At 44.5% G+C, this 21738-nt stretch overlaps 1 protein-coding gene across 1 annotated transcript in view; it reads left to right on the top strand.

Annotated features, from left to right (window-relative positions):
* Positions 1 to 12766, top strand: part of ENPP6 (ectonucleotide pyrophosphatase/phosphodiesterase 6) — a 33260-nt gene extending 20494 nt beyond the window's left edge. Inside the window, exons 4-8 of the mRNA XM_032686441.1 lie at positions 884 to 1025; positions 2021 to 2200; positions 4477 to 4614; positions 8606 to 8729; positions 9533 to 12766. Coding sequence (XP_032542332.1) covers positions 884 to 1025; positions 2021 to 2200; positions 4477 to 4614; positions 8606 to 8729; positions 9533 to 9756 — 808 coding nt within the window. The 3' untranslated portion in view covers positions 9757 to 12766. The remainder of the gene's footprint in view (positions 1 to 883; positions 1026 to 2020; positions 2201 to 4476; positions 4615 to 8605; positions 8730 to 9532) is intronic.
* The last annotated feature ends 8972 nt before the right edge of the window (positions 12767 to 21738 follow it).

Here is a 21738-nt window from a genome sequence, read left to right on the forward strand (position 1 = left end):
ACACCAGACTACCCGAGTGTCTTTAATCAGAGAAGCTGGACCTGTCAGGACATGACACAAAGTCTTTTTGCAGGGATCTTGGTCTCAATGAGAGCACGTATTATGGATAGCACACTCTCGCATATATTAAGTACAGCAGAAAAAGACTGGGTTTGAACTTCATGAGCATAAGTTTGTGATTTTATCCACACAACTGTTCTCAGGGAGGTTTACAGTGAACTGTAAAGTGGTCATGAAAATGTAATTAAGCATTGATATATGTGTCATCCCCACTAATTAGGCTGAGGGCATTCAGTGCAGAAATCTGTGATCAGCTAAACTTGTGCAATGCGGAGATTACCTCAGAGATTACCTTTGTTTCCCTTTGGTCATATTCCTGAATAAAACCCCCATCCAAAATTTAATCCCAATTCCTACTGCTCAGTATTTTGCAAGAAAGAGCACATCCTGAGTTGACCTCGGTGATTTGGAAGACCTCATGCAGAAGAAAGCCAGAAGTGCCAAACTTTAATTAAAGTATGTTTGTCTGGTAATTCCCACAATCCTTTTAATAAGGGCACTGAGCACAGAAATCAGTGTTTCTTTGTCATTAAAGGGAAAGCTGCCTTCTTAATTCAGAGAGGTTAGTAGAGGGCTGCCAGGCCAGCCTGTGCTTGCACATGGCAGTCTCTACTGCCACCTCTGAGAGGAGTCTAAGGCAAGCTCAGGAGACTCTGGGTGTGAACAATGAGCCCAGCTGTGCGACAGTAGGTAGGACAGCACAGGCTGGAAGCAGAAAATGGGGTTCTGTGGTTCTACGTGCTGGTGAAGGCAGTAACGCCAGCAGTCAGGAGGTCTCCATGTGTGCCAGCCTCTCACTCCTTCCCCTCCCTCCCACCTCCAGCAACGGCAGCGCTGAGATGGCCGCGGTGTACTACGAGCGCATTGATGTGGAAGGCCACCACTACGGCCCTTTGTCCCAGCAGCGGAAGAACGCTTTGAAGGAGGTGGACAAAGCCTTGAGCAACATGATCTCACTCATCAAGGTGAGTGGCATCCAAGACCCCAGCTCCTGAGTGCCTTTGGAAAGGTTTTTAAAACTGCTCTTTGTGGCACTGCCAAGAGCCTATTTAATACCTGTCACTGAATGCATTGGCTGTAAACTTCTATTTCCTGAGAAACAGGTTACTGAGGTCATGTGGAAGTCAAGGCACCATTCCCTGGATTTTTATTTTCATTGATGGCATTATAACCTCCTTGGTGGATTTACACCAATAGCCCCAGGAAGCCACAAACCAATATAGAGTTTATAACTGTGTTGCCGGCTAAACTTTATTGTAGGCAAACGAATCAAAACTGTGTGCTTCCTAAGGTTTGTGGAATCAGACAATTAACTTATATAGCAGTTTTTATGGCACTATTCAGAACTCCTTACTTTAAATGCAGTTTTAAAAAAACATCATCTAAATGAATTTTCAGCAAGAAAAGGATGCCAAGCTTTTGGGTAAATGGCAATTCTGTGAATCCTTAACAATGATAAATGCATGTTGGAGTTTTTTATGTGTTTCAGTGAGGAAAGGAATATGGATCTCCAATTTCACTAAATTATAAAAGTTCTAAGTGCTTATGTTTTCAAGGGGAAGAGAGAAACACCCCTGCCACAGGTAGTATCATGGCAAAGTTACTCTTCCCCATCTGTTTTGGCCAATAGATTAAGAATAGTTCAGTAAAATCCTGTCTAAGACCAACTGGGACAACTACTTTGTCGGTCTGGGATGTAGCATCTGGTTTAGCAGGGGGGTGGATTTATTTTGGAAAAACTCTCTTTGGTGCTAACCTCTCAGACTCTTCCAGAGCAGCAAGTGAGAGTGAGTGTCCCTCATTACAGGTGGTGGCAAAGCACATTGCAGGGCATTTGCAGATGTGCTCCTTCTGGCGAACTTCCACTGAATTGGTGGAGGCCAGATGGGGATTTTCCAGTGGGCACAGACAGTGCAAAGCTCTTACCAGCCATAACTGCTGTCATGCACTTGCTTTACAGAGCAAAGGCCTTCAGAATGAAGTCAATGTCCTCCTCTTCTCCGACCATGGGATGACAGACATCTCTTGGACAGACAAAGTGATTGAGCTGAACAAATATATCAATATGAGCGATACTATACAAATGAAGGACCGAGGTCCTGTTGTGAGCCTCTGGCCAGCTCCAGAGAAGCATGCAGAGGTAAGTACTAGTCTTTGTGTTTCCTCAGGTTTTTTGCCAACTGTGACTTCTGTCTTCTCGTAACATCCAAATCTGGCTCTCAGAGATGTGTGTAAAAATCAGCCTGAGGCTCTTATCAGGAGTCAGACTTGGAGCCTGTGACACTCTTGTGCCGCTGGTTTCTGAAGGAAAATCACACCAGGCAAATTAGAAAGCATGAACTTTCATCATTGTATGGCAAGGACATGTGCTTTCAAACCCCATCACTATGTGCTTTTGATAAACAGCTAAAAGATTTTAGCTCAAAATCCATTTTTAGGATTTTATATATATGTCAGTCAATTTATTGACACCCTAGCTGTGATTTTCAAATGATCTGGCATTCATACTCCAGTAAAGTCCCATAGAGTTTGAGGAATTAACTCCATTAGACCAGAATTGCAAAAAATAATTTTTTTAAAATATTTTCCTTTGAAGAATTTTTGGCGAAGCATGTTGGATTGAATTAACTATAAAAGTCCAAGGTTAGAACTGTGTGATTTTGAGGGATAAATTAAAACAATAGAGAAAAAAATTGGAAATTATTTGAAAAGAATGAAAATGCAGTATTTGTAACTAACAGACTAGTACATTGTAGTCTAACCAGAAACCAATGCATAAGAAGTCAGCACTGCTGTCCTCAGAATATATATATGTATGAATGTACAAAATGGGCAGGCCGTGCCCATTTGAATAATCTTGTTTTCTATATTATATTTCTGTATTATATTTTAGCCAGTTCCAGTATATTGTAGCTTGCAAAATTTTTAAAAAGAGAATATTTGCACCCAGTCTCTCCAGGAACTGTGTAGCTGTGGTACTGTGAACATTTCAAATTGGTGCCAGGACTGAAAGTTGTCTTAGAGGCATGCATAAGCAATTCACTCAAGGTGAATCTCAGGGGTTCACAGCATTGATATATGCTCTCCTTGGTCTTAACCCAGAGCTTCTGATTTTTGTAGGCCAGACCTTCAAACAAGGGCAAGTTGCAACTTCACACAGACATGGGGTTTCATCTGACAAAGCTTTTAAGCACATGCTTCTCTCTTATTAAACAGCCAAATACCTCTAAGGAGAATAAAGTGCAATGCCTCTACACTATGGTTTTGTTTTCTTCCTTCCTTCCTTTCTTTCTAGCACTTCTTACTGGACTACTGCTTTTTAAGTGAAATCAAGTTGGTTTTCAGTTTCCCAATGGAGCTTCAAAGAGCTATGTTTAGGAATTCAGAGTGTATCATAACATGGTGATTATCACCTTTAAGAATTATCCCATTTCGAAGAAGTACTGGTGAAACACCAGGACCACCCTCGTCCTGCTCATGGGAGGGTCTGGCTGGATTTCACCATCACACCCTGGTCCTGTCCTTACGGTCACTGCATATTGATGCACATCTCTGGCACACATAGGCACACAAGGGTGACTTAGCTAAAAGGCTAGTGAAGAACCTTTCATTCTTTGCAGAATTGAGCTAATTATTCCAGAAAATTATTTATATTTAAGCAAAAGAACAATATAGAGTTCGAGGACTCCAATAATGGCCTTTTTTATGGCATACGAACATCTCCTTCAGGCATTTAAAATACTTTTTCTGAACAATTTGGGGTTTAACCACACTTGTGTGATTATATTCAAGACAGTATGATTAATATTAATAAACCACTTGTCTGTCATTGTGCAAATTCAAGCTGCAGGCATTGGCTAATTAATCTCATGGCATCCTTATGAAGCAGATAACTAAACACTATCAATCCCTTTGTTAGGAATTGACTGGTTAAGTGCAAGAAGCACAGATGAGGTGATATTAATTCTTCACTCAAGCGCACAAAGAGAGAATGAATGGCAGAGGATAAAGAAAATATTCCTTTTCCACATCTGTACACAATCCACATGGTGCCTTTGAGCATCTTTCACCACTTTACTTTCACCACTGTCTCCAGTGATGGTGTGGTTCCTCCTGGTCTGTTTCTGTAGGCCGGTGTACTTACATGCATACATGTGTGTATCATAAATATATATAATACCTGAATTCATGCATTCCTATGTGTTTCTAATCCAAGTTTTCAGAATCTCCTAAACTACGTAGGTAGGTTTTGTCCAGCCATCATTTTTGGACGGGCAGAGTCCTGGTTTGAATGTGCTAATGGTTAGCCATTAAAGGGGGTTAGCCATTTTGCAAATTCAGGTGTTTCAATGTACCCGTTGGTGCATATATGTTCTTTACAGACATATGGTGTCCTAACATTTGTTTTCTTTGCAGATATATCAAAAATTGAAAGCCGTGGAACACATGGATGTTTATAACATACAGGATATTCCAAACAGGTTTTTCTACAAAAAAGGAAAATTTGTGTCTCCACTAACCCTTGTGGCAGAGGAAGGATGGTTCATAGTAGAGGTAAAGTATAGAAGCAAAATACATTGACATGAATGTCAAAAGGTGCAATGTATGAAAACAGTCAGAAAATTGTACAATTCTATGCTGATCATTGAGTTCAATGGGCTGACTGCAGAACTGCTGCTTAAAGGGGCTTAAAGGTACTGCAGCTATCCCATAGGTAGAGAGTTAAATAGTCAAGATGGTGTTTTTTCTTCTGTTGTCATAACACAGGAGTAGTCCTCGTATTTCACATTCCGGTTCTGTTGCTTTACTCTTCTTCCCCCTGCCATCTACCTTAATTTCAGACACAAAAGGAGTGTTTCCATTTCAAGTCCTTACTGTCCCTCCATTCAGCAGTACCTGTAGCAACCTTTCATTCTGCCTGGCTTCCTACCCACCAGACTAAAAAAGCACCGTTTCTCCCAAGCCCTCCAGTCTCAAAAGGGTCAGACTGAGGGTTTCCTCCTCAGACAAGCCCTGTTCACACTCTGAAAATCTGAGAACTTCTTAAGCAAAGAATTCACATGTGAAGAGATTTTTCATAGTAACTTATTTTCTTACTGTAATTTGCTGTTGTTATTTTGTATTTGTAACACTACTGGGCATCTCCACATTACAAATACTAACAGTAAGTTGGCAGAACCAAGATGTCCTGGGTTTTTTTAATGTCCCAGCATAGTCATTGCACATTGTTGCCTTGCAGATTACTGTAACTCAGCTGAGCATCTTCTTTCATGACTTTCAGAGCTACTGCTCACCAAGCTTTGCTCAGGGCATTTCACACCACCACATTTCTCACTAGCCAAATTGAATTTAGGATAATAATTTCTACAGCTGAATAAAAATACACCTCTAAAAAAACCCAGTGGCATTTGAGTATGTATTGATGAGCACATTTCTGGTTAAAAAAAAAAAAAATAAAAAGCCAGAGTTAAGATTTAGACATGTAAAGTAGGAATCTGAAACAATTTCACCAAAATGATTTAAAAAAATTACAACTAAACTCTTTTGTACAAAAGTTCAAAACAGAACATTTTAACATATTCTGTAGAAAATAAAAAAGGTACTTAAAAAAGTCATTGAAACTCTGACAAACCTTAATAACAGTGCAGCAAACACTGCTGCTATGGTAATTATTTCTGTCTCTCTGCCCATTCCTTCCCATTGTTTCTGATTTTCAAGAGTGTCCTCTCATTAATACAGTCAGATTTTCCTTCTCTTCAGTACATTTTCATTATCCATGAATGGGATATGAAAATGAAAGGTTCCTGTCATTTTTAAAGCAATAATTGAGCCTTCTGTTATGCTTCCTGCTCAAACCACTGAAGAGAGGATGTTCAGCTTTTCCCTGTCATGCTCAAAGGGTGTTTTAACTCTCTGTTGGTTAGTGGATAGCTATAAGGTGTTTGAAAAGGAGATTTTTTGATTGTTGTTTTTTGAAAGGGATAAAGAGGATGTATCTGGAAAATTGTTGTTTCTCCTAGCAAGGAGCTGGGGATCTATAACTTCTAAGTTATAGATCTTACCTACTTCTAAGTAGGTAAACCAGAACTAAAGCCCATCTACATTTCGGTTAAAGCAGGATGAGGAGGGATTTCACACACCTCTGGCTGTATCGAAGCCTTGTTCCCTCCACATGAGTGAGTGGTCCCCATCCTTTGAGCAGAATTTCCCCCAGCTACTCTCCTATGTGCAACACTGGTGTTAGCCCTCAGGCCTGTGTGCTCGTTCTGTACCTATCCCAGTGTACTTTCCCAAGATTTAGGGAGCAATTGCAGTACATTTTCTAAACATTCACATGCAGGGAAAAGTCCATTGTCGGCAGTCCCAGACATGCCTGTTTCATCTTTGAGGAGCAGCACTAGCCCAGGCTTAGGCTTAGCATGAAAAATTATGTCTCAGTTCAGTCTGCCATCCCATTTGTATTTGTCAAGCAGGCACTTCAGGGTGCTGTCAGTGCCCTGGCCCCAAAGAACCCCCAGGATTTTATGAGGTTTGCTGTAAGGCAGAGCCTCATGCTCTAGAAGGGCAGCGTTGGGGTGCTTGCACAGCCCTGTCTCTCAAGCTACTGCTGTTAGTGGCTCCATTTCATGAGCTCTCACTTCAGCTGCAGTTGTGAAAGCAAGTAATACGTTTTCTGGCCCAAGTAGCAGCAAAAATGATGGAAATGACTGTGCCTTTGACTGCACAGTCAGTTGTGAGTGGGTATCTCTTGCTGCCTGGGTGAGTTATGGAAAGGCACCCATACCTCCTGGATTTAACATTCCTGGGGAAGCAACAGAGTCCAGGACATCTGACAGGACCATGGAGGGGTGTGGCTTCATTGATGTCATGATACTACCAAAGAACCACTGAAAATTTGACGTGGCTTGACTTGTCTGAAGCTGATGCTAGCAAATGCTGTACAGGTCACCTGATGGTGAGCAGCACAGGTAGTCTCCAGGAACTGCGGTAAACAGAGCCACAGCATAAGGAGGTGCTGTGGTAGGAAGAGAGGAAGGTTTGCTCTGAGCTCTGTCAGGGAAATAAATGGGGGAAATAGATGGGGACAAGAAAAGAAATTTGTCAACTGAAATAGTTTAATTTAATCTGTAACAGATTACCCAGAGAGATTGTGGAATCTCCCTCATTGGAGATATTCAAGAACTGTCAGCAGACAATTCTGTGCAATGTGCTCTAGGATGACCCTGCTTGAGCAGGGAGATTGGACCACATAATCCACTGTGGTCCTTTCCAGTCTGACCCATTCTGTGTTATTTTGGAATTATCTGGTACATCTGCTGAATACTGCATGTGAAGAAACACAAGGGATAAAGGGATACTCTGGGGTTTCCCCTAGAGAATAGTTGACCTCTTAGTCATAACTACTGCTGTCCTCACTGCACAGTCAATTTTCTTTCTGGAGGAGGAAGATAAAAATCAGACAAAATCAATGTTTGTGAAAGGAAAGACATCCTCAGTTAATCTGCTTCATCATCTGCAGGGGTTATGGCACCACTTGCCCGGGGTTGTAATGTGGGAAACTCTTCTGGGGCATCTTCTGTACTTCTGTGGCTGGGTATGAAGCCCAGACCTCGCTGCTTTAGAGAACTGTGTAGATCCTTCTCTGTAACCATCAGAGAAATTAATGTCAAGGGTCTGATGAATATCTAAGTAAAATTCCTGCCATAGTTTTGGGGCTATCTGGAATGCCGCATCTGCTGCCATCCCTAAGGAGCATGGGACGGGAGAAACTTGTGGACAGAGTTGGTCCAGCATTTTGATCAGCCCCTAGGGCCTGCTGCTCTGACAGGTATGACACTATTGTAGACAGTCTGGTAAGAGCTGTTCATATGAAACAGGAGAAAGTAAGGAAGGAATTTAAAAGTACTACTTTAGTGCAATATGGGCAAGGAAGAACAAGATTTATAATGACAAATTAATAAAGCATACATCCACTGAGCAAGGAAAGAAAACAGAGTGATCTAGGTCAGAGAGAGAGGGACTGTCTTAGGTCAGAGCCAGTGTTCCCTGAAACAAACCTGATTTCTTCAATACTAAAACGAGTAGGGAGAAGAAGTAATAATTAGAAAATATATAGTAGGGGTAATACTTGTATTGTTTAGGCTGACTAATCAAGTGGAGCAAAAATGGCTTATTTTTCTAAGGTGCCAGTGGCATATGGGACAGAACAACACACCAGCAAATCCACAGCATGGTGCTGGGTGGGAGAGTGGCACTGCTAGCACGAGTGGGGAGAGGGACACCACCTTGCTTACACATGTCACATACGGCTGTGGTACTTTGGGCCTGTGGCAGAAATTTAGATGAGTTGTCCTCCTCTCCCAGTGCAGAGATGGCTACTCACTGCGGCAGCTTAGCCGGGGGTCACCCCTCCTGGGGATGAGCTCCCGTGCAGCCAACAGCACAGGGGGGGTCCTGATGGGTCCTGAGACACAGCATAGCACCCCCAGTACCCCAGCACAGCCTGGCAGGCAGGCACTAACCATGCTCTGCTGTTGTCACCCAGAGCAGGGACAAGCTGCCCTTCTGGGAAAACGGGACGGGCAAGAAGGAGGCCTGGCAGAATGGCTGGCATGGCTACGACAATGAGCTCATGGACATGAGAGGCTTCTTCCTTGCATATGGACCAGGTACAGTGCCACCATCCCTGGTGTTCCACTTCCCCTGCAGCACCATGGTCCCTACCCCTGCAGCCCTGCAGCCCCTGGCACGTCAGGACCCTGATGTGGCACTCTGTGACGCCTAAAAATTACAAATAGATGGCAGGATTTCCTCACTGCAGAAGGTTTCTAGCTCTGTTTTTTAGCTGGAGAAACAGGGCAGAGAAATATGAAGGGATTTAGTCAGCCTCTCTCTAATGTCCCAGCACAGTAACTCTGTCCCTTTGCTCTTTTTTCCTAAATTTTGGCCTAAATTTTTAATTCCATTTGAAACACACAAATTCTTCTTCTGTTGGAGGATTTGGACTCAATAACGCAGAGCACTTTATTTGGGAAGGCTGCAGCATACCTCACCCACCTGTCTGACGAGCAGACACAACCCTCCTGATTTCCACTTCATCTGGACCTTTAAACGCTGCAAAGCACCAGGGTGCAACCGCAGACAGGAGTGAAAACAAAGCAGAATGTGCAATAGAATTATGTCAGGCTATTAAATCTACCAAGCGCACACAATAAAGTAGCTCCTTAAAAGTTTGGGGTTTTTTTGGTTTTCAGAATAAAATTGGACTAGAAGTAAAAAATAATGCACGAAAATTTTTAAAATGTTTTTGCTGATCTATGTTATCCTATAGCTATAAATTGTATAGTGTGCCACATCCCAGCCGGCTGGGAAAGTCCCAGGAAAGGCATAGGAGCCCTTGCCCTGCAGCGCCCCATATTTCAAGCACCGAGCCATAAGCTGTATGATGTCAACTCCTCTCTTTTGCCTGCAGATTTCCGATCCAACTACCGAGCACCACCCATCAGATCTGTGGATGTTTACAACATCATGTGCAGCCTGGCAGGAATTCAGCCACTGCCCAACAATGGCTCCTGGTCCAGGGTGGAGTGCATGCTCCGAAACACAGCGCCCTTGGCACCACTCCCCCCGTGCAGCAGCTGTGCCCTGGCACTAGCTGTGCTCTCCCTGTTCGCCAAGCCGATCTCCTTACTGTGATCCCTGAACAATGTCAGTCAGTGTCACCAGCAACTCCATTCTTCTCTGATTTTTTTTTAAAGTTCTTCATTTGAATAATAGCTTCATTAATAGAGTGCTGTCCCCCACTCCTCCATTGTGCTCCACCAGGCGTGAATCTGACCCATCCTGCATTTACAGCAGTTGTAACATGAACATGTTCCAAACAACATGCTCCAAACACAGCCAGGGAAGTTGGTGTTGTTTCTGTAGATTTACAGCTCTGGCAATGAGAGCAGAATCCTGGCTGGCTACCCACAATATTTTCTGGCGGGTGCACATGGGGATCTCTGAGCATCAAACACATCTCACACAGCATCTTTCTCTGGCTCCTGGTACCGAGAAGCTCAGGAGTAGAGACTGACATCTCTGCATTTAACTGCGTTCTTCCTGCTTCACTCCTTGATCTCCAGCTCCATCACCAGCAGGGCCCCATCTTCTTACAGTGCCAGCCAAGTCCTGTCTATACTGACCCATTCAAAGTGCCAAGAGCTTTGGTGAGTTACCATAATGCTAAGAGAGGTGGGCCGGCAAGAGAGCAGTGAGAGCATCCTATTTCTCTCAGCCTTTCCTTCTTCATTCTCCCCAGCGTGAGTCCTGGCTGTGCATAGAATCATAGAATCATAGAATCAGCTGGGTTGGAAGGGATCTCCGAGATCATCAAGTCCAACCCTTGATCCAACACCGCTGCGGTTACTAGACCATGGCACTAAGTGCCACATCCAGTCTCATCTTAAAAACTTCCAGGGACGGAGAATCCACTACTTCCCTGGGCAGCCCATTCCAATGTCTGATCACCCTCTCTGTAAAGAAATTCTTTCTAATATCTAACCTAAACCTCCCCTGGCACAACTTGAGACCATGTCCTCTTGTCTTGCTGATAGTTGCCTGGGAAAAGAGACCAACCCCCACCTGGCTACAACCTTCTTTCAGGGAGTTGTAGAGAGTGATGAGGTCTCCCCTGAGCCTCCTCTTCTCCAGGCTGAACAGCCCCAGCTCCCTCAGCCTCTCCTCATAGGACTTGTGCTTGAGTCCCTTCCCCAGCCCAGTTGCCCTCCTCTGGACCTGCTCCAGGACCTCAATATCCTTCCTGAATAATTTTCCAAGGCCTGGCTTTCCTCATGGACCACAGCAGTGGGGAGGGCTGAGAAAGGGGAGAGCAACAGAAATCCTCCACCTCAAACAGTGGGAAAACGAAAAGGCATCTGGACACGCAAGGGTTGGGAGAAAGTAGGATGAAGAAGCCTTGAATTTAACAGTCTCTTTGCTTTTCCTGGTGAAGATAATACGATCTGCTCAGGTTTTGATGTTTTGTACTCAATTGCGTTTCTGAAGGTTTTCTGAAACTTGCTGCTTTTCTACCAGCTCTTGCTCTCTACATCTCTGCCGGGTGACCAGCACATTCCTCTTTATTCTGCAGCAGGGAAAGAGGTCTACACTGATAGGTGTCCCACCCTCCCAGTTAATCCTAGCGATTATTTCCACCACAGGCTATCCAGCACAAACAAAGTTGTAACAGTAAAGTTAGATTAAATAGCAGGAGAGGATAGAGCTGTTGCCAGAAGTGCCTTTGGGAGTGCCCACTGCTTTGTCTGATATACCTCTGGACTGGGAACTTTCAGCAACAAACTGCCTTTGGAAGGATTTAGGTCTCTCTCCATGTGAAACAAACCTCTAGGACTTACTACTCTTATGGATCCAGAGTCAGGCATGATCCAGGTATGTGTGGTACAGTACATTTAAGAGTGAATGATTACACCATGGAAAAAAAACCAAACACCAAATTAAACTTCACAAAGACTTCTGTAATAGCTGTAAAGATTTATGTAATGTGTTTTTAAAGCTCAAGTGAACCATCAAATCAATTGGGGGAAAAAAGGGAGAAAATCAGTCTTTGTTATTAGACTGTTGAGTATAAAAGACAGTTTAGTGCTTTCAAAACATTTGCAGTAGCTGTAAAACAAGCACCTATTGTTCAGAGTTCCCTGTTGCTCTTTAATGGACCATGCTCAATGAAATCACTGGAGCACATTTTTAAAACAAGAAAAAAATAAAAAATCAGCATATCAGCATGCAAGATAACCAAATTACCAAGTTTTGTTTGAAAATCAACAGGCTAGATGCCATCAGTGCCTGCTAATCCCTCCACAGCCTGCCATTTTAACGCTTACCAGTGAACAGAACCCAAGGTCTTACAGAAGAAAAGTTTCTAAAGGTGTAAGGGTATATTCAGCTTCTCAGTTATACAAGCAGAAATTGGAAATAACAAATTGGGTCCATTGAGTTGTTCCACAGGTGAGCCATGACACATGAAACCAACATTGATCCTTGTGAGCACTTTGTGTAACTAATTTTTGTCAGTGTCCACATGCAAGTACTGAAGAGTAAATTTTCTAATTGCAATATGATTTGTTCGGCCTTAATGCAAGCATTGTGTGTATGGTAAAAGATACTTGGTCTGCAAAAGGGAAATTGATAGTAGACCTCCAAGAAGCTCATTAGTTTCAGGAGAACTACAGCTCATTATTTTTTGAAAAGTGCATCTTTCTTCCTCAGAAATGTTGTACCTCTGAATCAGTTCACATTCTCATTCAAAAATCAAGTGTCTTATCTCTCGCCTATTTTTCTGTATACTATGCAATGGAAGTGGGTGTATTTTAAAACCTATTTCTGAATGATGTTTTTATACAGTGACTGATTGTGAATGAGTGAATAATCCTAAGAATGGTGTTGGGAAAAAAATGCATCTTTTTGTAAATACTGTAGGATTTTTAAAAAAAAAAAAAAAAAAAACACAAAAAACAACCCCCCCCCCCAAACCTGCCCCATAACACCTTGCCTTTCTTGTCTTCGCTGCATCAAAGTGTGATAAACAGTGTTTGAAGCTTGTGCTGATTAATTATCAGAAAGATGAATGTAAACATTGTTTAGAAATGGCAAAGTTGTCAGCATGTAAATTAAGGACATTAAATACATCACATAAGATACTGTAGCTTGTATACACAGTCCTTTTTTCCAGATCTACTTCAGTATTTAATCTTTTGAACATCCATCCAGGGACATGTAATTCACACTAGCCAATGGACATGACAAAACATTTTGCTCTGCTAAGAAGAGAGGTGAGCCCTGGATGCTCTCTCTAGGCCCACTTCTCCAAGCCCACTGTGTTACCATCACATCAGCAGTTTGCACAGAAATCAAGTGCATTGTCACTGGTTCAGGCTTTCCAGAGCCCCCACTTCCCAGCGGGGGATGGTGCAAATGGCAATAAGACCTTGAAAACCAACACTACGGGTCTCGAGGACCAGGGACCCTACCCACCCTTTAAGCTTCACAAACCAACAATGTTCAGTGAAGAGACTAATTTAATAGAAATAAGTCTCCAAACCTACTCAGTGGAATTTAGCTCGTTTTCTTTATGCTAACTGACCACAGGGGCAGGGAGTAGATGCTGAGGAGAATCAGTTCAGGTATGCCAATGAGTCCTTTAATTCTCAGCAGGGCTCCCTTCAAACCAGCAGCACTGTCAAAGTCTGCCAGAGATACTCCCATCATGTTCCAGGAGCACGGGTCCTGTGAGCAGGAGGATGCTGAGGGATTGCCTGCACAGAGACAGCATGGGAATCAGCCTCAGTCAGCTCCCTGTAACAGTGCCAAAAATGGCAATTTCACACCTAAATAAACTAAGCCATTTTATCCGTGAGCTTGGTGGCCATGTAAATGGCATAGCTGGCCAAGGCTCAGCATGTGGGCCCTCCAGCATCCCTCAGGATGTAGCCCACATTGTCTGCACAGACTGCAGCCTCATGGAGACTTTCCTGTTGGCCCAGACATGGGCCTGAGCCCTCCGTAATTATGGGGACTTCACAACTAAGGGGTGGATGAAAAGATTTTGTGGTGTTGGTCATCTTACTTGTCTCCTAACAGCTAAGTCAAAATATCTGTCAGATGTTAAACCCCACACCTAAGGGGGAGATGCAGACCAAATGAGCTCTGGGCACTGGGAATTGAAAGGTATTGGAATGTAACATTTTGTAACATTTCCCCGCCTCATTTTCCCTGTGGGGCTGTGGAGAGAGGGCAGGCGACAGCAAATCCAACAAGAATTTTAAAAGAAAACATAGCCTAATGAAGGGAAAAATTTTAAACCCTCCATTTTAGCATAAGGAGGGTTTAAGGGCTGTTCTGAAAGACAACTTTCACCTACATGGAAAAACATTTTTTCTTCAGGTATTGAAACACATTTAAGTTAAGGGAAGGTTTTTGGGGAGTGCCCAAAAATAAGAACATTTCAGAGTTACAGTTGACTGGGCAGTGTAATTCTTAAACTTTATACAGATGTTTACAGCTCTATGGATTATTCTGATAACATTTCAAATACATGGAAGTTGCCATGGACTTGCAAACCAGTATGATGGTATCCCAAATCTGGCAGATCTGTATCAATGACACCAGTTCCACTCTGCCAGGCCAATTTCATCTGGAAACCACCACGAGCTGCCAGCAGGCCTGTCCTGGTCTCTCCCTACCCCAGCCAGGCATCTGCCTGAAGGCTGCCCAGGATGCAGGGAATGCTTTGCTGCACCCGCACCACTGCACCAAGGCCACTGCTACTGCCCTGGCTGACCAGAACTTGCTACCTGTGGGGTCTGAAGATACACTCCAGGGTGGAAGACACCCACCAGCAGCAGCCCTGGAACACCCGTACATGCTCCATCAGCTTGGCAGGCTGGGGCAGGCTGGGGACAGGTGGTGGCAGGTGGGGGGAAAGGCCTGACAGGCCCTGGGAGTGGAGATCAACGATCCACAGAATGGGTCAGGTTGGAAGGGACCACAGTGGGTCATGTGGTCCAACCTCCCTGCTCAAGCAGGGTCATCCCAGAGCATGTGGCACAGGATTGTGTCCAGATTATTCTTGAACATCTCCAGTGAGGGAGACTCCATAACCTCTCTGGGCAACCTGTTCCAGTGCTCAGTTCCCTGCACAGTAAAGAAATTCCTCCTCATGTTCAGGTGGAGCTTCCTGTGCATCAGTTTCTGCCCATTGCCTCTTTTCCTATTGCTTGGCACCACCAAGAAGAGCCTGGATCCATCCTCTTGACATCTTCCCTTCAGATACTTATAGACATTGATGAGGTCCCCTCTTAGTCATCTCTTCTCGAGGCTGAACAGGCCCAGCTCCCTCAGCCTTTCCGTGTAAGAGAGATGCTCCAGTCCCTTGACCAACTTTGTCGCCCTCCACCGGACCTGCTCCAGGAGCTCCCTGTCTCTCTCTTGTGCTGAGGATCCCAGAACCAGACAGAGATCTCCTCTCACGCTGCTTTTACGGCCTCTCTTGCCCTCTGGAGGGCGAAGGCTGCGAGGGTGCAGCCCCCAAGGGCGGCGGGCTCTGCCCGGCCCGGACGGAGCCGCCCCGGGCCCCTCCCGGCGGGCCCGGCCCGGCCGCGCCCCCTGCCGGCTGACCGGCAAACCGCGATCTGGGATAAAAGTAATCCCGATTTTAACAAGGATAGGAAGGATCGGGACTTTTCCTTCATTCTGTGTGTCTCATGGTAGCTTTTCCTCTTTCTCCCCTTTGACTCTCTCTGTTGCCCTTTGCTCTATGGCCGATTCCTCCTCGTGCGGTGCCCCAAACCCACTGCCTCCATGTAGCAACCTGAGCAAACCTCCCGCCTCCTCCTGCCCTCGTTTCCACAGGAGGATGAGAGGGCTCGGCAAGACCCACGCGTATACGTGGCCCTTAATGACCCGTGAGAGGAACTACCTGGATCTACTCCCCACTGTCAGGACTTGGGCTGCACCTCGAGCTACCTATGTTGTCGTTAAAGCCTGATCTCACCAGTGGGAAACAAAATATGTACATAAAAGCAGGGAGTAGAGTGCAGCTAGGGTAAGTGACGTAGCTCTTGCTTTGTTACTCGTAATCACTTGCAGCTTGGCGCAAGGTTGAATGCAGCATCCTCAGGTCAGGTGTCCCAGCAGTGCCTCAATGAGGACTCTTGAGTCTTTGTCAGCACAGGGGAACTGAATAAAGCAGTCACAGGCAGCAAAGAAATGGTGAGGAGGGATGAGGAGAGTGGGCTGAGATGGGGAAGATGCAGTGCCCACTTCCCACACCAGCACAGATCAGGACTTAGCTGAGCTTTGGAGAGCTCATTTTATTCCTCCCTTAGTCATAGCAAATGAGGCATTTTAATATCAAGATTGGAGCAGTCTTCAGGAGCAAGGGGCACCAGTGCATGCACAGGAGATGTTCCTGTGTCCCTCACCAAGAAGTTGCAGGCAGCCAGCCCCAAAATGTCAGCATCCTTTGCTGGAACCATGTGGGCATCTCCTACATGACCAATTTTCTGTGGTTGCAGGAGTGGGCACTGACAGCTCTTGCGCAGCCTTCTGTTGTTCTCAAGAAATTAATAATATGCCAAAACATTACTCAGCACTTAGATATATTGTTTGGTGAATATTAATTAAGCCTCAAAATTGGCTGGAGACACTGGAATTGCTTCCTTGCCAGACAGAAAAAGGGAGGCTGAGGTGGCACCAGCCATTGCAAAGGCTGCAAAGTGCAGGTAGGGCTCACAGGGGATCATCCACAATCCCTGTTGAACACCGAGCCGATCTGCTGCTCACACAGGGCTCCCTCCCTGCGAGGGCTCCTGGCCATGTAAATGTATATAACTGAGCCACGTGTCCATAACAGGCAGTTTTAGCCTTTTTTCAGTGGTCCCACATGCTGCTCATCCTACATTACTAGAACAACCAGTACATTTGCCTTCACTGTTACGTGGTCCCCTATTCAGATTAGTTTTACCCCTGCAGCCCAGAACCATACAAAGTGACTCAGGAAGATCTGCTTCTGATTTCTGAGAGGTGCCTCCCACCCTCTACATCGTTCCTGGGCAGAAGGAGGCTCTGACAAATTCAAAATGAATTTTTTGAAAATGTGTATTTGCCTGACTATGTAACCAACCATCCACCCATCCATCCATCCATCCACCTGTAAATCTCACTCTCTTAATATTCTTTCCATGTCCTCCATATTGGTGGAGTTTTGGGGTGTAAGGTTTTTTCTGTGTTTGCCAGAGTAGGCAGCAAGGTGGTTTTCAGCTCATTAATTATCCACAACGATCCAGCGGGTGGCAGAAGGGTAACCCATGTGGGGTAGGAGGGGCATAACCCCACTGAACACATCCCACACCTGACAGATGCCTTGACTGAGAAGATGCTGTAAAAGAGAGGGAAAGCACCCCTTGCCCAGCCGTGGAGGGCTTCTCCGAGTACGGATATAACACAGAAATAATTTTGGGCTTAAAACTAAGATTTTGAAGCAGCATTCCCATAGCAGCCATGAAAGAGGACAAAAAAAACCCCCAAAACCAAACACTTAATGTTTTTTAAGGTGGAGTTCAAGCAGTTTAAGAGCTGGATTATACAACCTGCTTGCTTACACTACTGCAGGGACTGGGTGGGATGACCTGGAACATCCTCTCCAGCCCTAATCTCAAATGTTTCCTTACATAAACAGTTTTGGGAAAGAAAAATAACTATTTTCCCCCCTCTAAACAGAATAAACTTGAGAGAGCCCTGAGCTTTCTTTTTGTTTCTTACCTTTTTCTGCAAGAACAAATGGGATGAACAAACCCAAGTCCCACTGACAAGACGATATTTAATATCCATGATGTGGGGAGCTTTCCTGCAAAAGATAGACTATGTTTTATGCAGAAATGGTTGAATGCAGCCTGAAAAGGCCTAGCAATTAATCACACATTTGAAGAAATACAACACACTCATAGAGGCTGAATTTTAAATGCTTGCTGCTCCAGTTTGGACAGTGACAAATTTAGACACACAAAAAAGCAGGTGTGGCTCTTGAAGAAGCCCTCTGAGGGCAATTAGAAGTGGGAAACCAGCTGGCAAGTGTGCAGATGTGACAGCTAGAGCAGCTTGGGAAATGGATACAGAGTAGGAGGATAGAAGAATTAATGGTGTAAGAGCTTAGGCGATTGAAACATGACCTGCTCTTTGAAGGGGGTTGCTCCATGGAAGGTGAAGTGCCTTGTCATGTGGGATGGGCTAAGCAGTGACAGCCATGTGTCTCCACTGCCCTCAAGAGCTGCCCCATGCCTTCTGCAGACAGGCTCCAAATGAAACACCCATTGAAGGACCCCAAGAGCTGCAGGAGCTGCTGTTCCGTGTATCACATGGCTTCCCATGGTGCCAAGGGGATAGCTGCAGTTGTGGATGTCTGGAGCAGATGGCCTGGGCACCTCTGAAAATGTCTGCAATGCCCTGTGACAGAAAATGCAAGGAGCTGAGATCAAGGGTGGATTTTCCCAAATCAGCTCCAATAAGAGCTAGGTCTGCTCCAATCCAGCAGGCAACATCCAGCCAGGTGTCACATACAGTGCTTCATTGTTCCTGATCAGTCCACCGTCTCCAGTGCTCACAGCTCTAAATAAGTCAAGAAAATGGTTATTTTTCCCACTGAAAATACATAAAATAATTCAGACACATGACCAATTATGAGGGATATGTAATTTGCCATTAGGGTTTCCATTTAGGAACTGTGAGCAGATTTAAAAATAGTGCCATGCAAACAATGAATCAGTACAAGCCAGAGCTCCTCAACCCATTTGGAAAAGGATGCCATCATGATTGTCATCACAATTTCTCAGTGCTGTTACTCCCACATTTACTCCTACCCTGCCTCTCTCCACACATCCAGGGGGTGTGAGGTATCACCAGGACAGCATTTTGTAGAAACTACCTTCTATCAAAGTGCAGGCTGGGGGACTGGTCCCATTTGCCTCTTCAAAGTCTGTTCTTCCAAAGTAATTTGCTGATACAAATCTCTTTCTCGTTGTGAATTGTATGGACTACTTCTCAGAAATAGCTGTCAGCACAGATTGATCTAGATGACTTTTTGGGGGTTTTTTCCCCCCTTGTCCCCAAGAAAAGGATTGTTCTCACTAATGTTAAGCTTTGGCACTCTTCCAGCAAGCTGAGCAAAACAGCATTTCATTTGAGGCTGCTGATAACATGGCAGAGTGGACAAGGTCTTTACCAGTTTCAACCTCTAAAAAAAAATATCTCTAGTGAAGAACTGCTCAGCTGCTTGCCTGTCTCTGCGAAGCTGAGTATTTAAGCCACTTTTCTTTAAAAAAATATCTTATTTCATTGGCCCTATTTTCAGCACAGTGTTGATGAAGCACAGCAAATTTTCTGTGTAAACGGAGCTCTTTTTCTGTGTTCATCCCCCACCACTAGCCTTGCTGCTTGTCACCAGCATGGGTTGTGACAGACCTAACAGTGCCATCCTAGACAGAATTTCAAATAATAAGGCAGCTTCACTGTGGGAAATAGCCATTCACAGTACTTCTGTACCTGAGTACAGGTAGTCATTGCAGCACAAGACTCTGTTTGGCCTAAGAGCTTTCATATAAAAAACGCATCCTAAGACTGAATAAATTATTTTATAATGAGCTCAGCATCCAGGGTCTCGTCCAGGGAGGAGGGCCTCAGCTGGCTGGTAACAAACCCAGCCTCAAAACATAGTCCTTGCCAAAAATCCTGCAAGGGTAGGAGAAAGGAGGCAACCAGAGAGAGCCACTAACACTGCCAGAGGCTATACTGAGCACACAAACAGCAGCCACAGGGCCAAGACAATCTCTGCCAGTGCTTTTCTTCTGTTTGAATGGACAGGAACAGGCTAATTTGGAACTGGCAGCAAGTAAAAAAAGACAAGATATAAGATGAATCTTACATAATAATCTGAAACTGTTCTGTGTCCCCCTTCCAGTTCTCCATGACAATCACAGCTAGAAATGGAGATGCCTCCGAATGATGTTGAAATGGTTTCATATACTAGTGTGGCAAACAGAGCCAGTACTAAAACTTCCCTGCCTCTGAGAAGTGGCAAGAGGAGAGGCAATTGTTGATTGCCCATCCATCTTCCTTCTGTAATCTGTTCTATGGAGACTGCTGCCATGTGCAAATATCTGAGATACATCACAGACCTTCTCCTGCTGGAGAGAGATGTCTTTTAGGATGCAAAATATACTTGGAAGTGTTCTGGAGCCTTCACAAGGGAAGAAATTGCAACTTATTGCATGTATGATAGGAATGGAGGGGAAAAAAAGAAGAAGTTTTTATTCCAAGACAAATATGGGTGCCTTGAGGATGACCAAACCTTCAGGAGCAGAAACCTGCACACACAGGAAGGGGGAAGGCTGATATGTTGAGACAAGCAATTACAACTTGTGCTTTAGGGGGCTGCCTGAGTAGAGGGAAATATCTTCAGGAGTGCTGAGCATCTCACCAGTTTTGCAAGATGTGGCTAGTTCCTACCTAGTGGGTGAAGCACGGCAAGTTGTTCTTCAGACCAGAAGCTAACCAGGAGTAAGGAGGGCCATTGTACTTGGGCAGCAGAGAGGAGGATCCCCATGGCAGCACTCCCAGGTGGCCGTGCTGGGATCTCTCTCTGCCCCTTTTTCCATGACCCCACTCTGCCTGTGAATGAGGCACCTTCAGGTAACCCAGCCCCTGCTGCCCTCAGTGGCTGCACTGCCTCCTGTCTCCTGCCTCCTGGCTGGACATTGCTCAGGGACACCACATCTTTACTGCGCAACTACAGACATATGTCAGAACATTCCAGTATCAGTTGCTATTTATTTTAGGTTTGTATAAACCATGAAGGCAGGCACATGTAGTTCCCTGCCTCAGCTGGCTTTTGGGAGCCCAGGATCCTTCAGCCTCCATATAATGTAAAGATTTTTTCTTCTGTCTTGAACCGACATCTTTCTTCTCCAACCGCTGGTCCCAACTATGACTCCCCAGCTACTGAAGTGCAGCCTCACATTCCTCTGCCTTTGCATTTTCCTCTTTGTTTTGGTGAAATCTCTTGAGTTTCTAAGCCCTTATACTCCAGTTCCCTTTTTCTCATTCTGATGAAAGGTATCCACCCTCCTTCTCTTCCCCTCGAATTGCAGAAATACCAGTTTGGAGGAAATCTGGGCAGAAGCTGGTTGCCTGCTGACCAGTATGTTCATGGAGACCCATGCCAGGGTTGCACCACTGACTGCATTATCCATGGCACAAGGCAGCAGTCATGAGACACAGAATTCACACACTATGTTTGTATAGTCCAGAGATTACAGTCTTCTTTTTTTTTAACCAAAAAAATAAATGCCAATAGTCTTTGTTTTTAGCCTGATGTGGGACTAACTCAGTTGCTTTGCTCTGCCTTGAGACTGAAGCTGGTGGTTTCAACTGACTGGACCACTACTAACCCACACTAACAGTGCCAAAAAAGGCAACTTTGTCCTCAGCAACATCCCAAGAAACTAATTTTCATAAAGACAAACTGTTCAGAAATCTGCAGTGGTCTAAATATTTTAAGGCAATACTCTTTTACTAGTTTCTGGATCAAGGAAAGTCCGCTCATGTCCAGGCGAATGTTTTAAATTCAATGAAAGTTTTTCAAAGCTGTTTGTCATTCTGTAAGGTTTTAGTTTTCTGTGATTTTATTTTATTTCTGTCTGCAAAAAATAAGTGGATTTCTCACTTTTGTTTTTTTTCTTATACAAACTGTGATTTGGTGAAACTGTTATCTGCTGTCTAACAGCAAAGCATGAGAGATACTGTCTCTCCATACTGGATAATAGATAATAATAAAACCACAAAGGCAAAGCGTCTATCTTTAAGGAGCAACAATAAATATATTGTCTGTCTTAGGTCTGGGGACTCTTGTGTTTCTTCATCATGAATTAATAATAAATCTCTAGGGTCCACTGGTGAGTATTTACAAATAAAACACTATGGTTAGAAGATAAAATTACTTTCTTCAGAAATAAGTGGGGAGGAGAAGATGGGAAACTAGTACAGCACATGCTGCCAGGGAGGGCTCCCATGGAGCTGTCAGCCTGCCAGATGCAGGAGCCAAGGGACAGCACAACAACAATAGAG

This window comes from Chiroxiphia lanceolata, chromosome 4, assembly GCF_009829145.1.
Source record: "Chiroxiphia lanceolata isolate bChiLan1 chromosome 4, bChiLan1.pri, whole genome shotgun sequence".
In the NCBI taxonomy this organism is placed as follows: domain Eukaryota; kingdom Metazoa; phylum Chordata; class Aves; order Passeriformes; family Pipridae; genus Chiroxiphia; species Chiroxiphia lanceolata.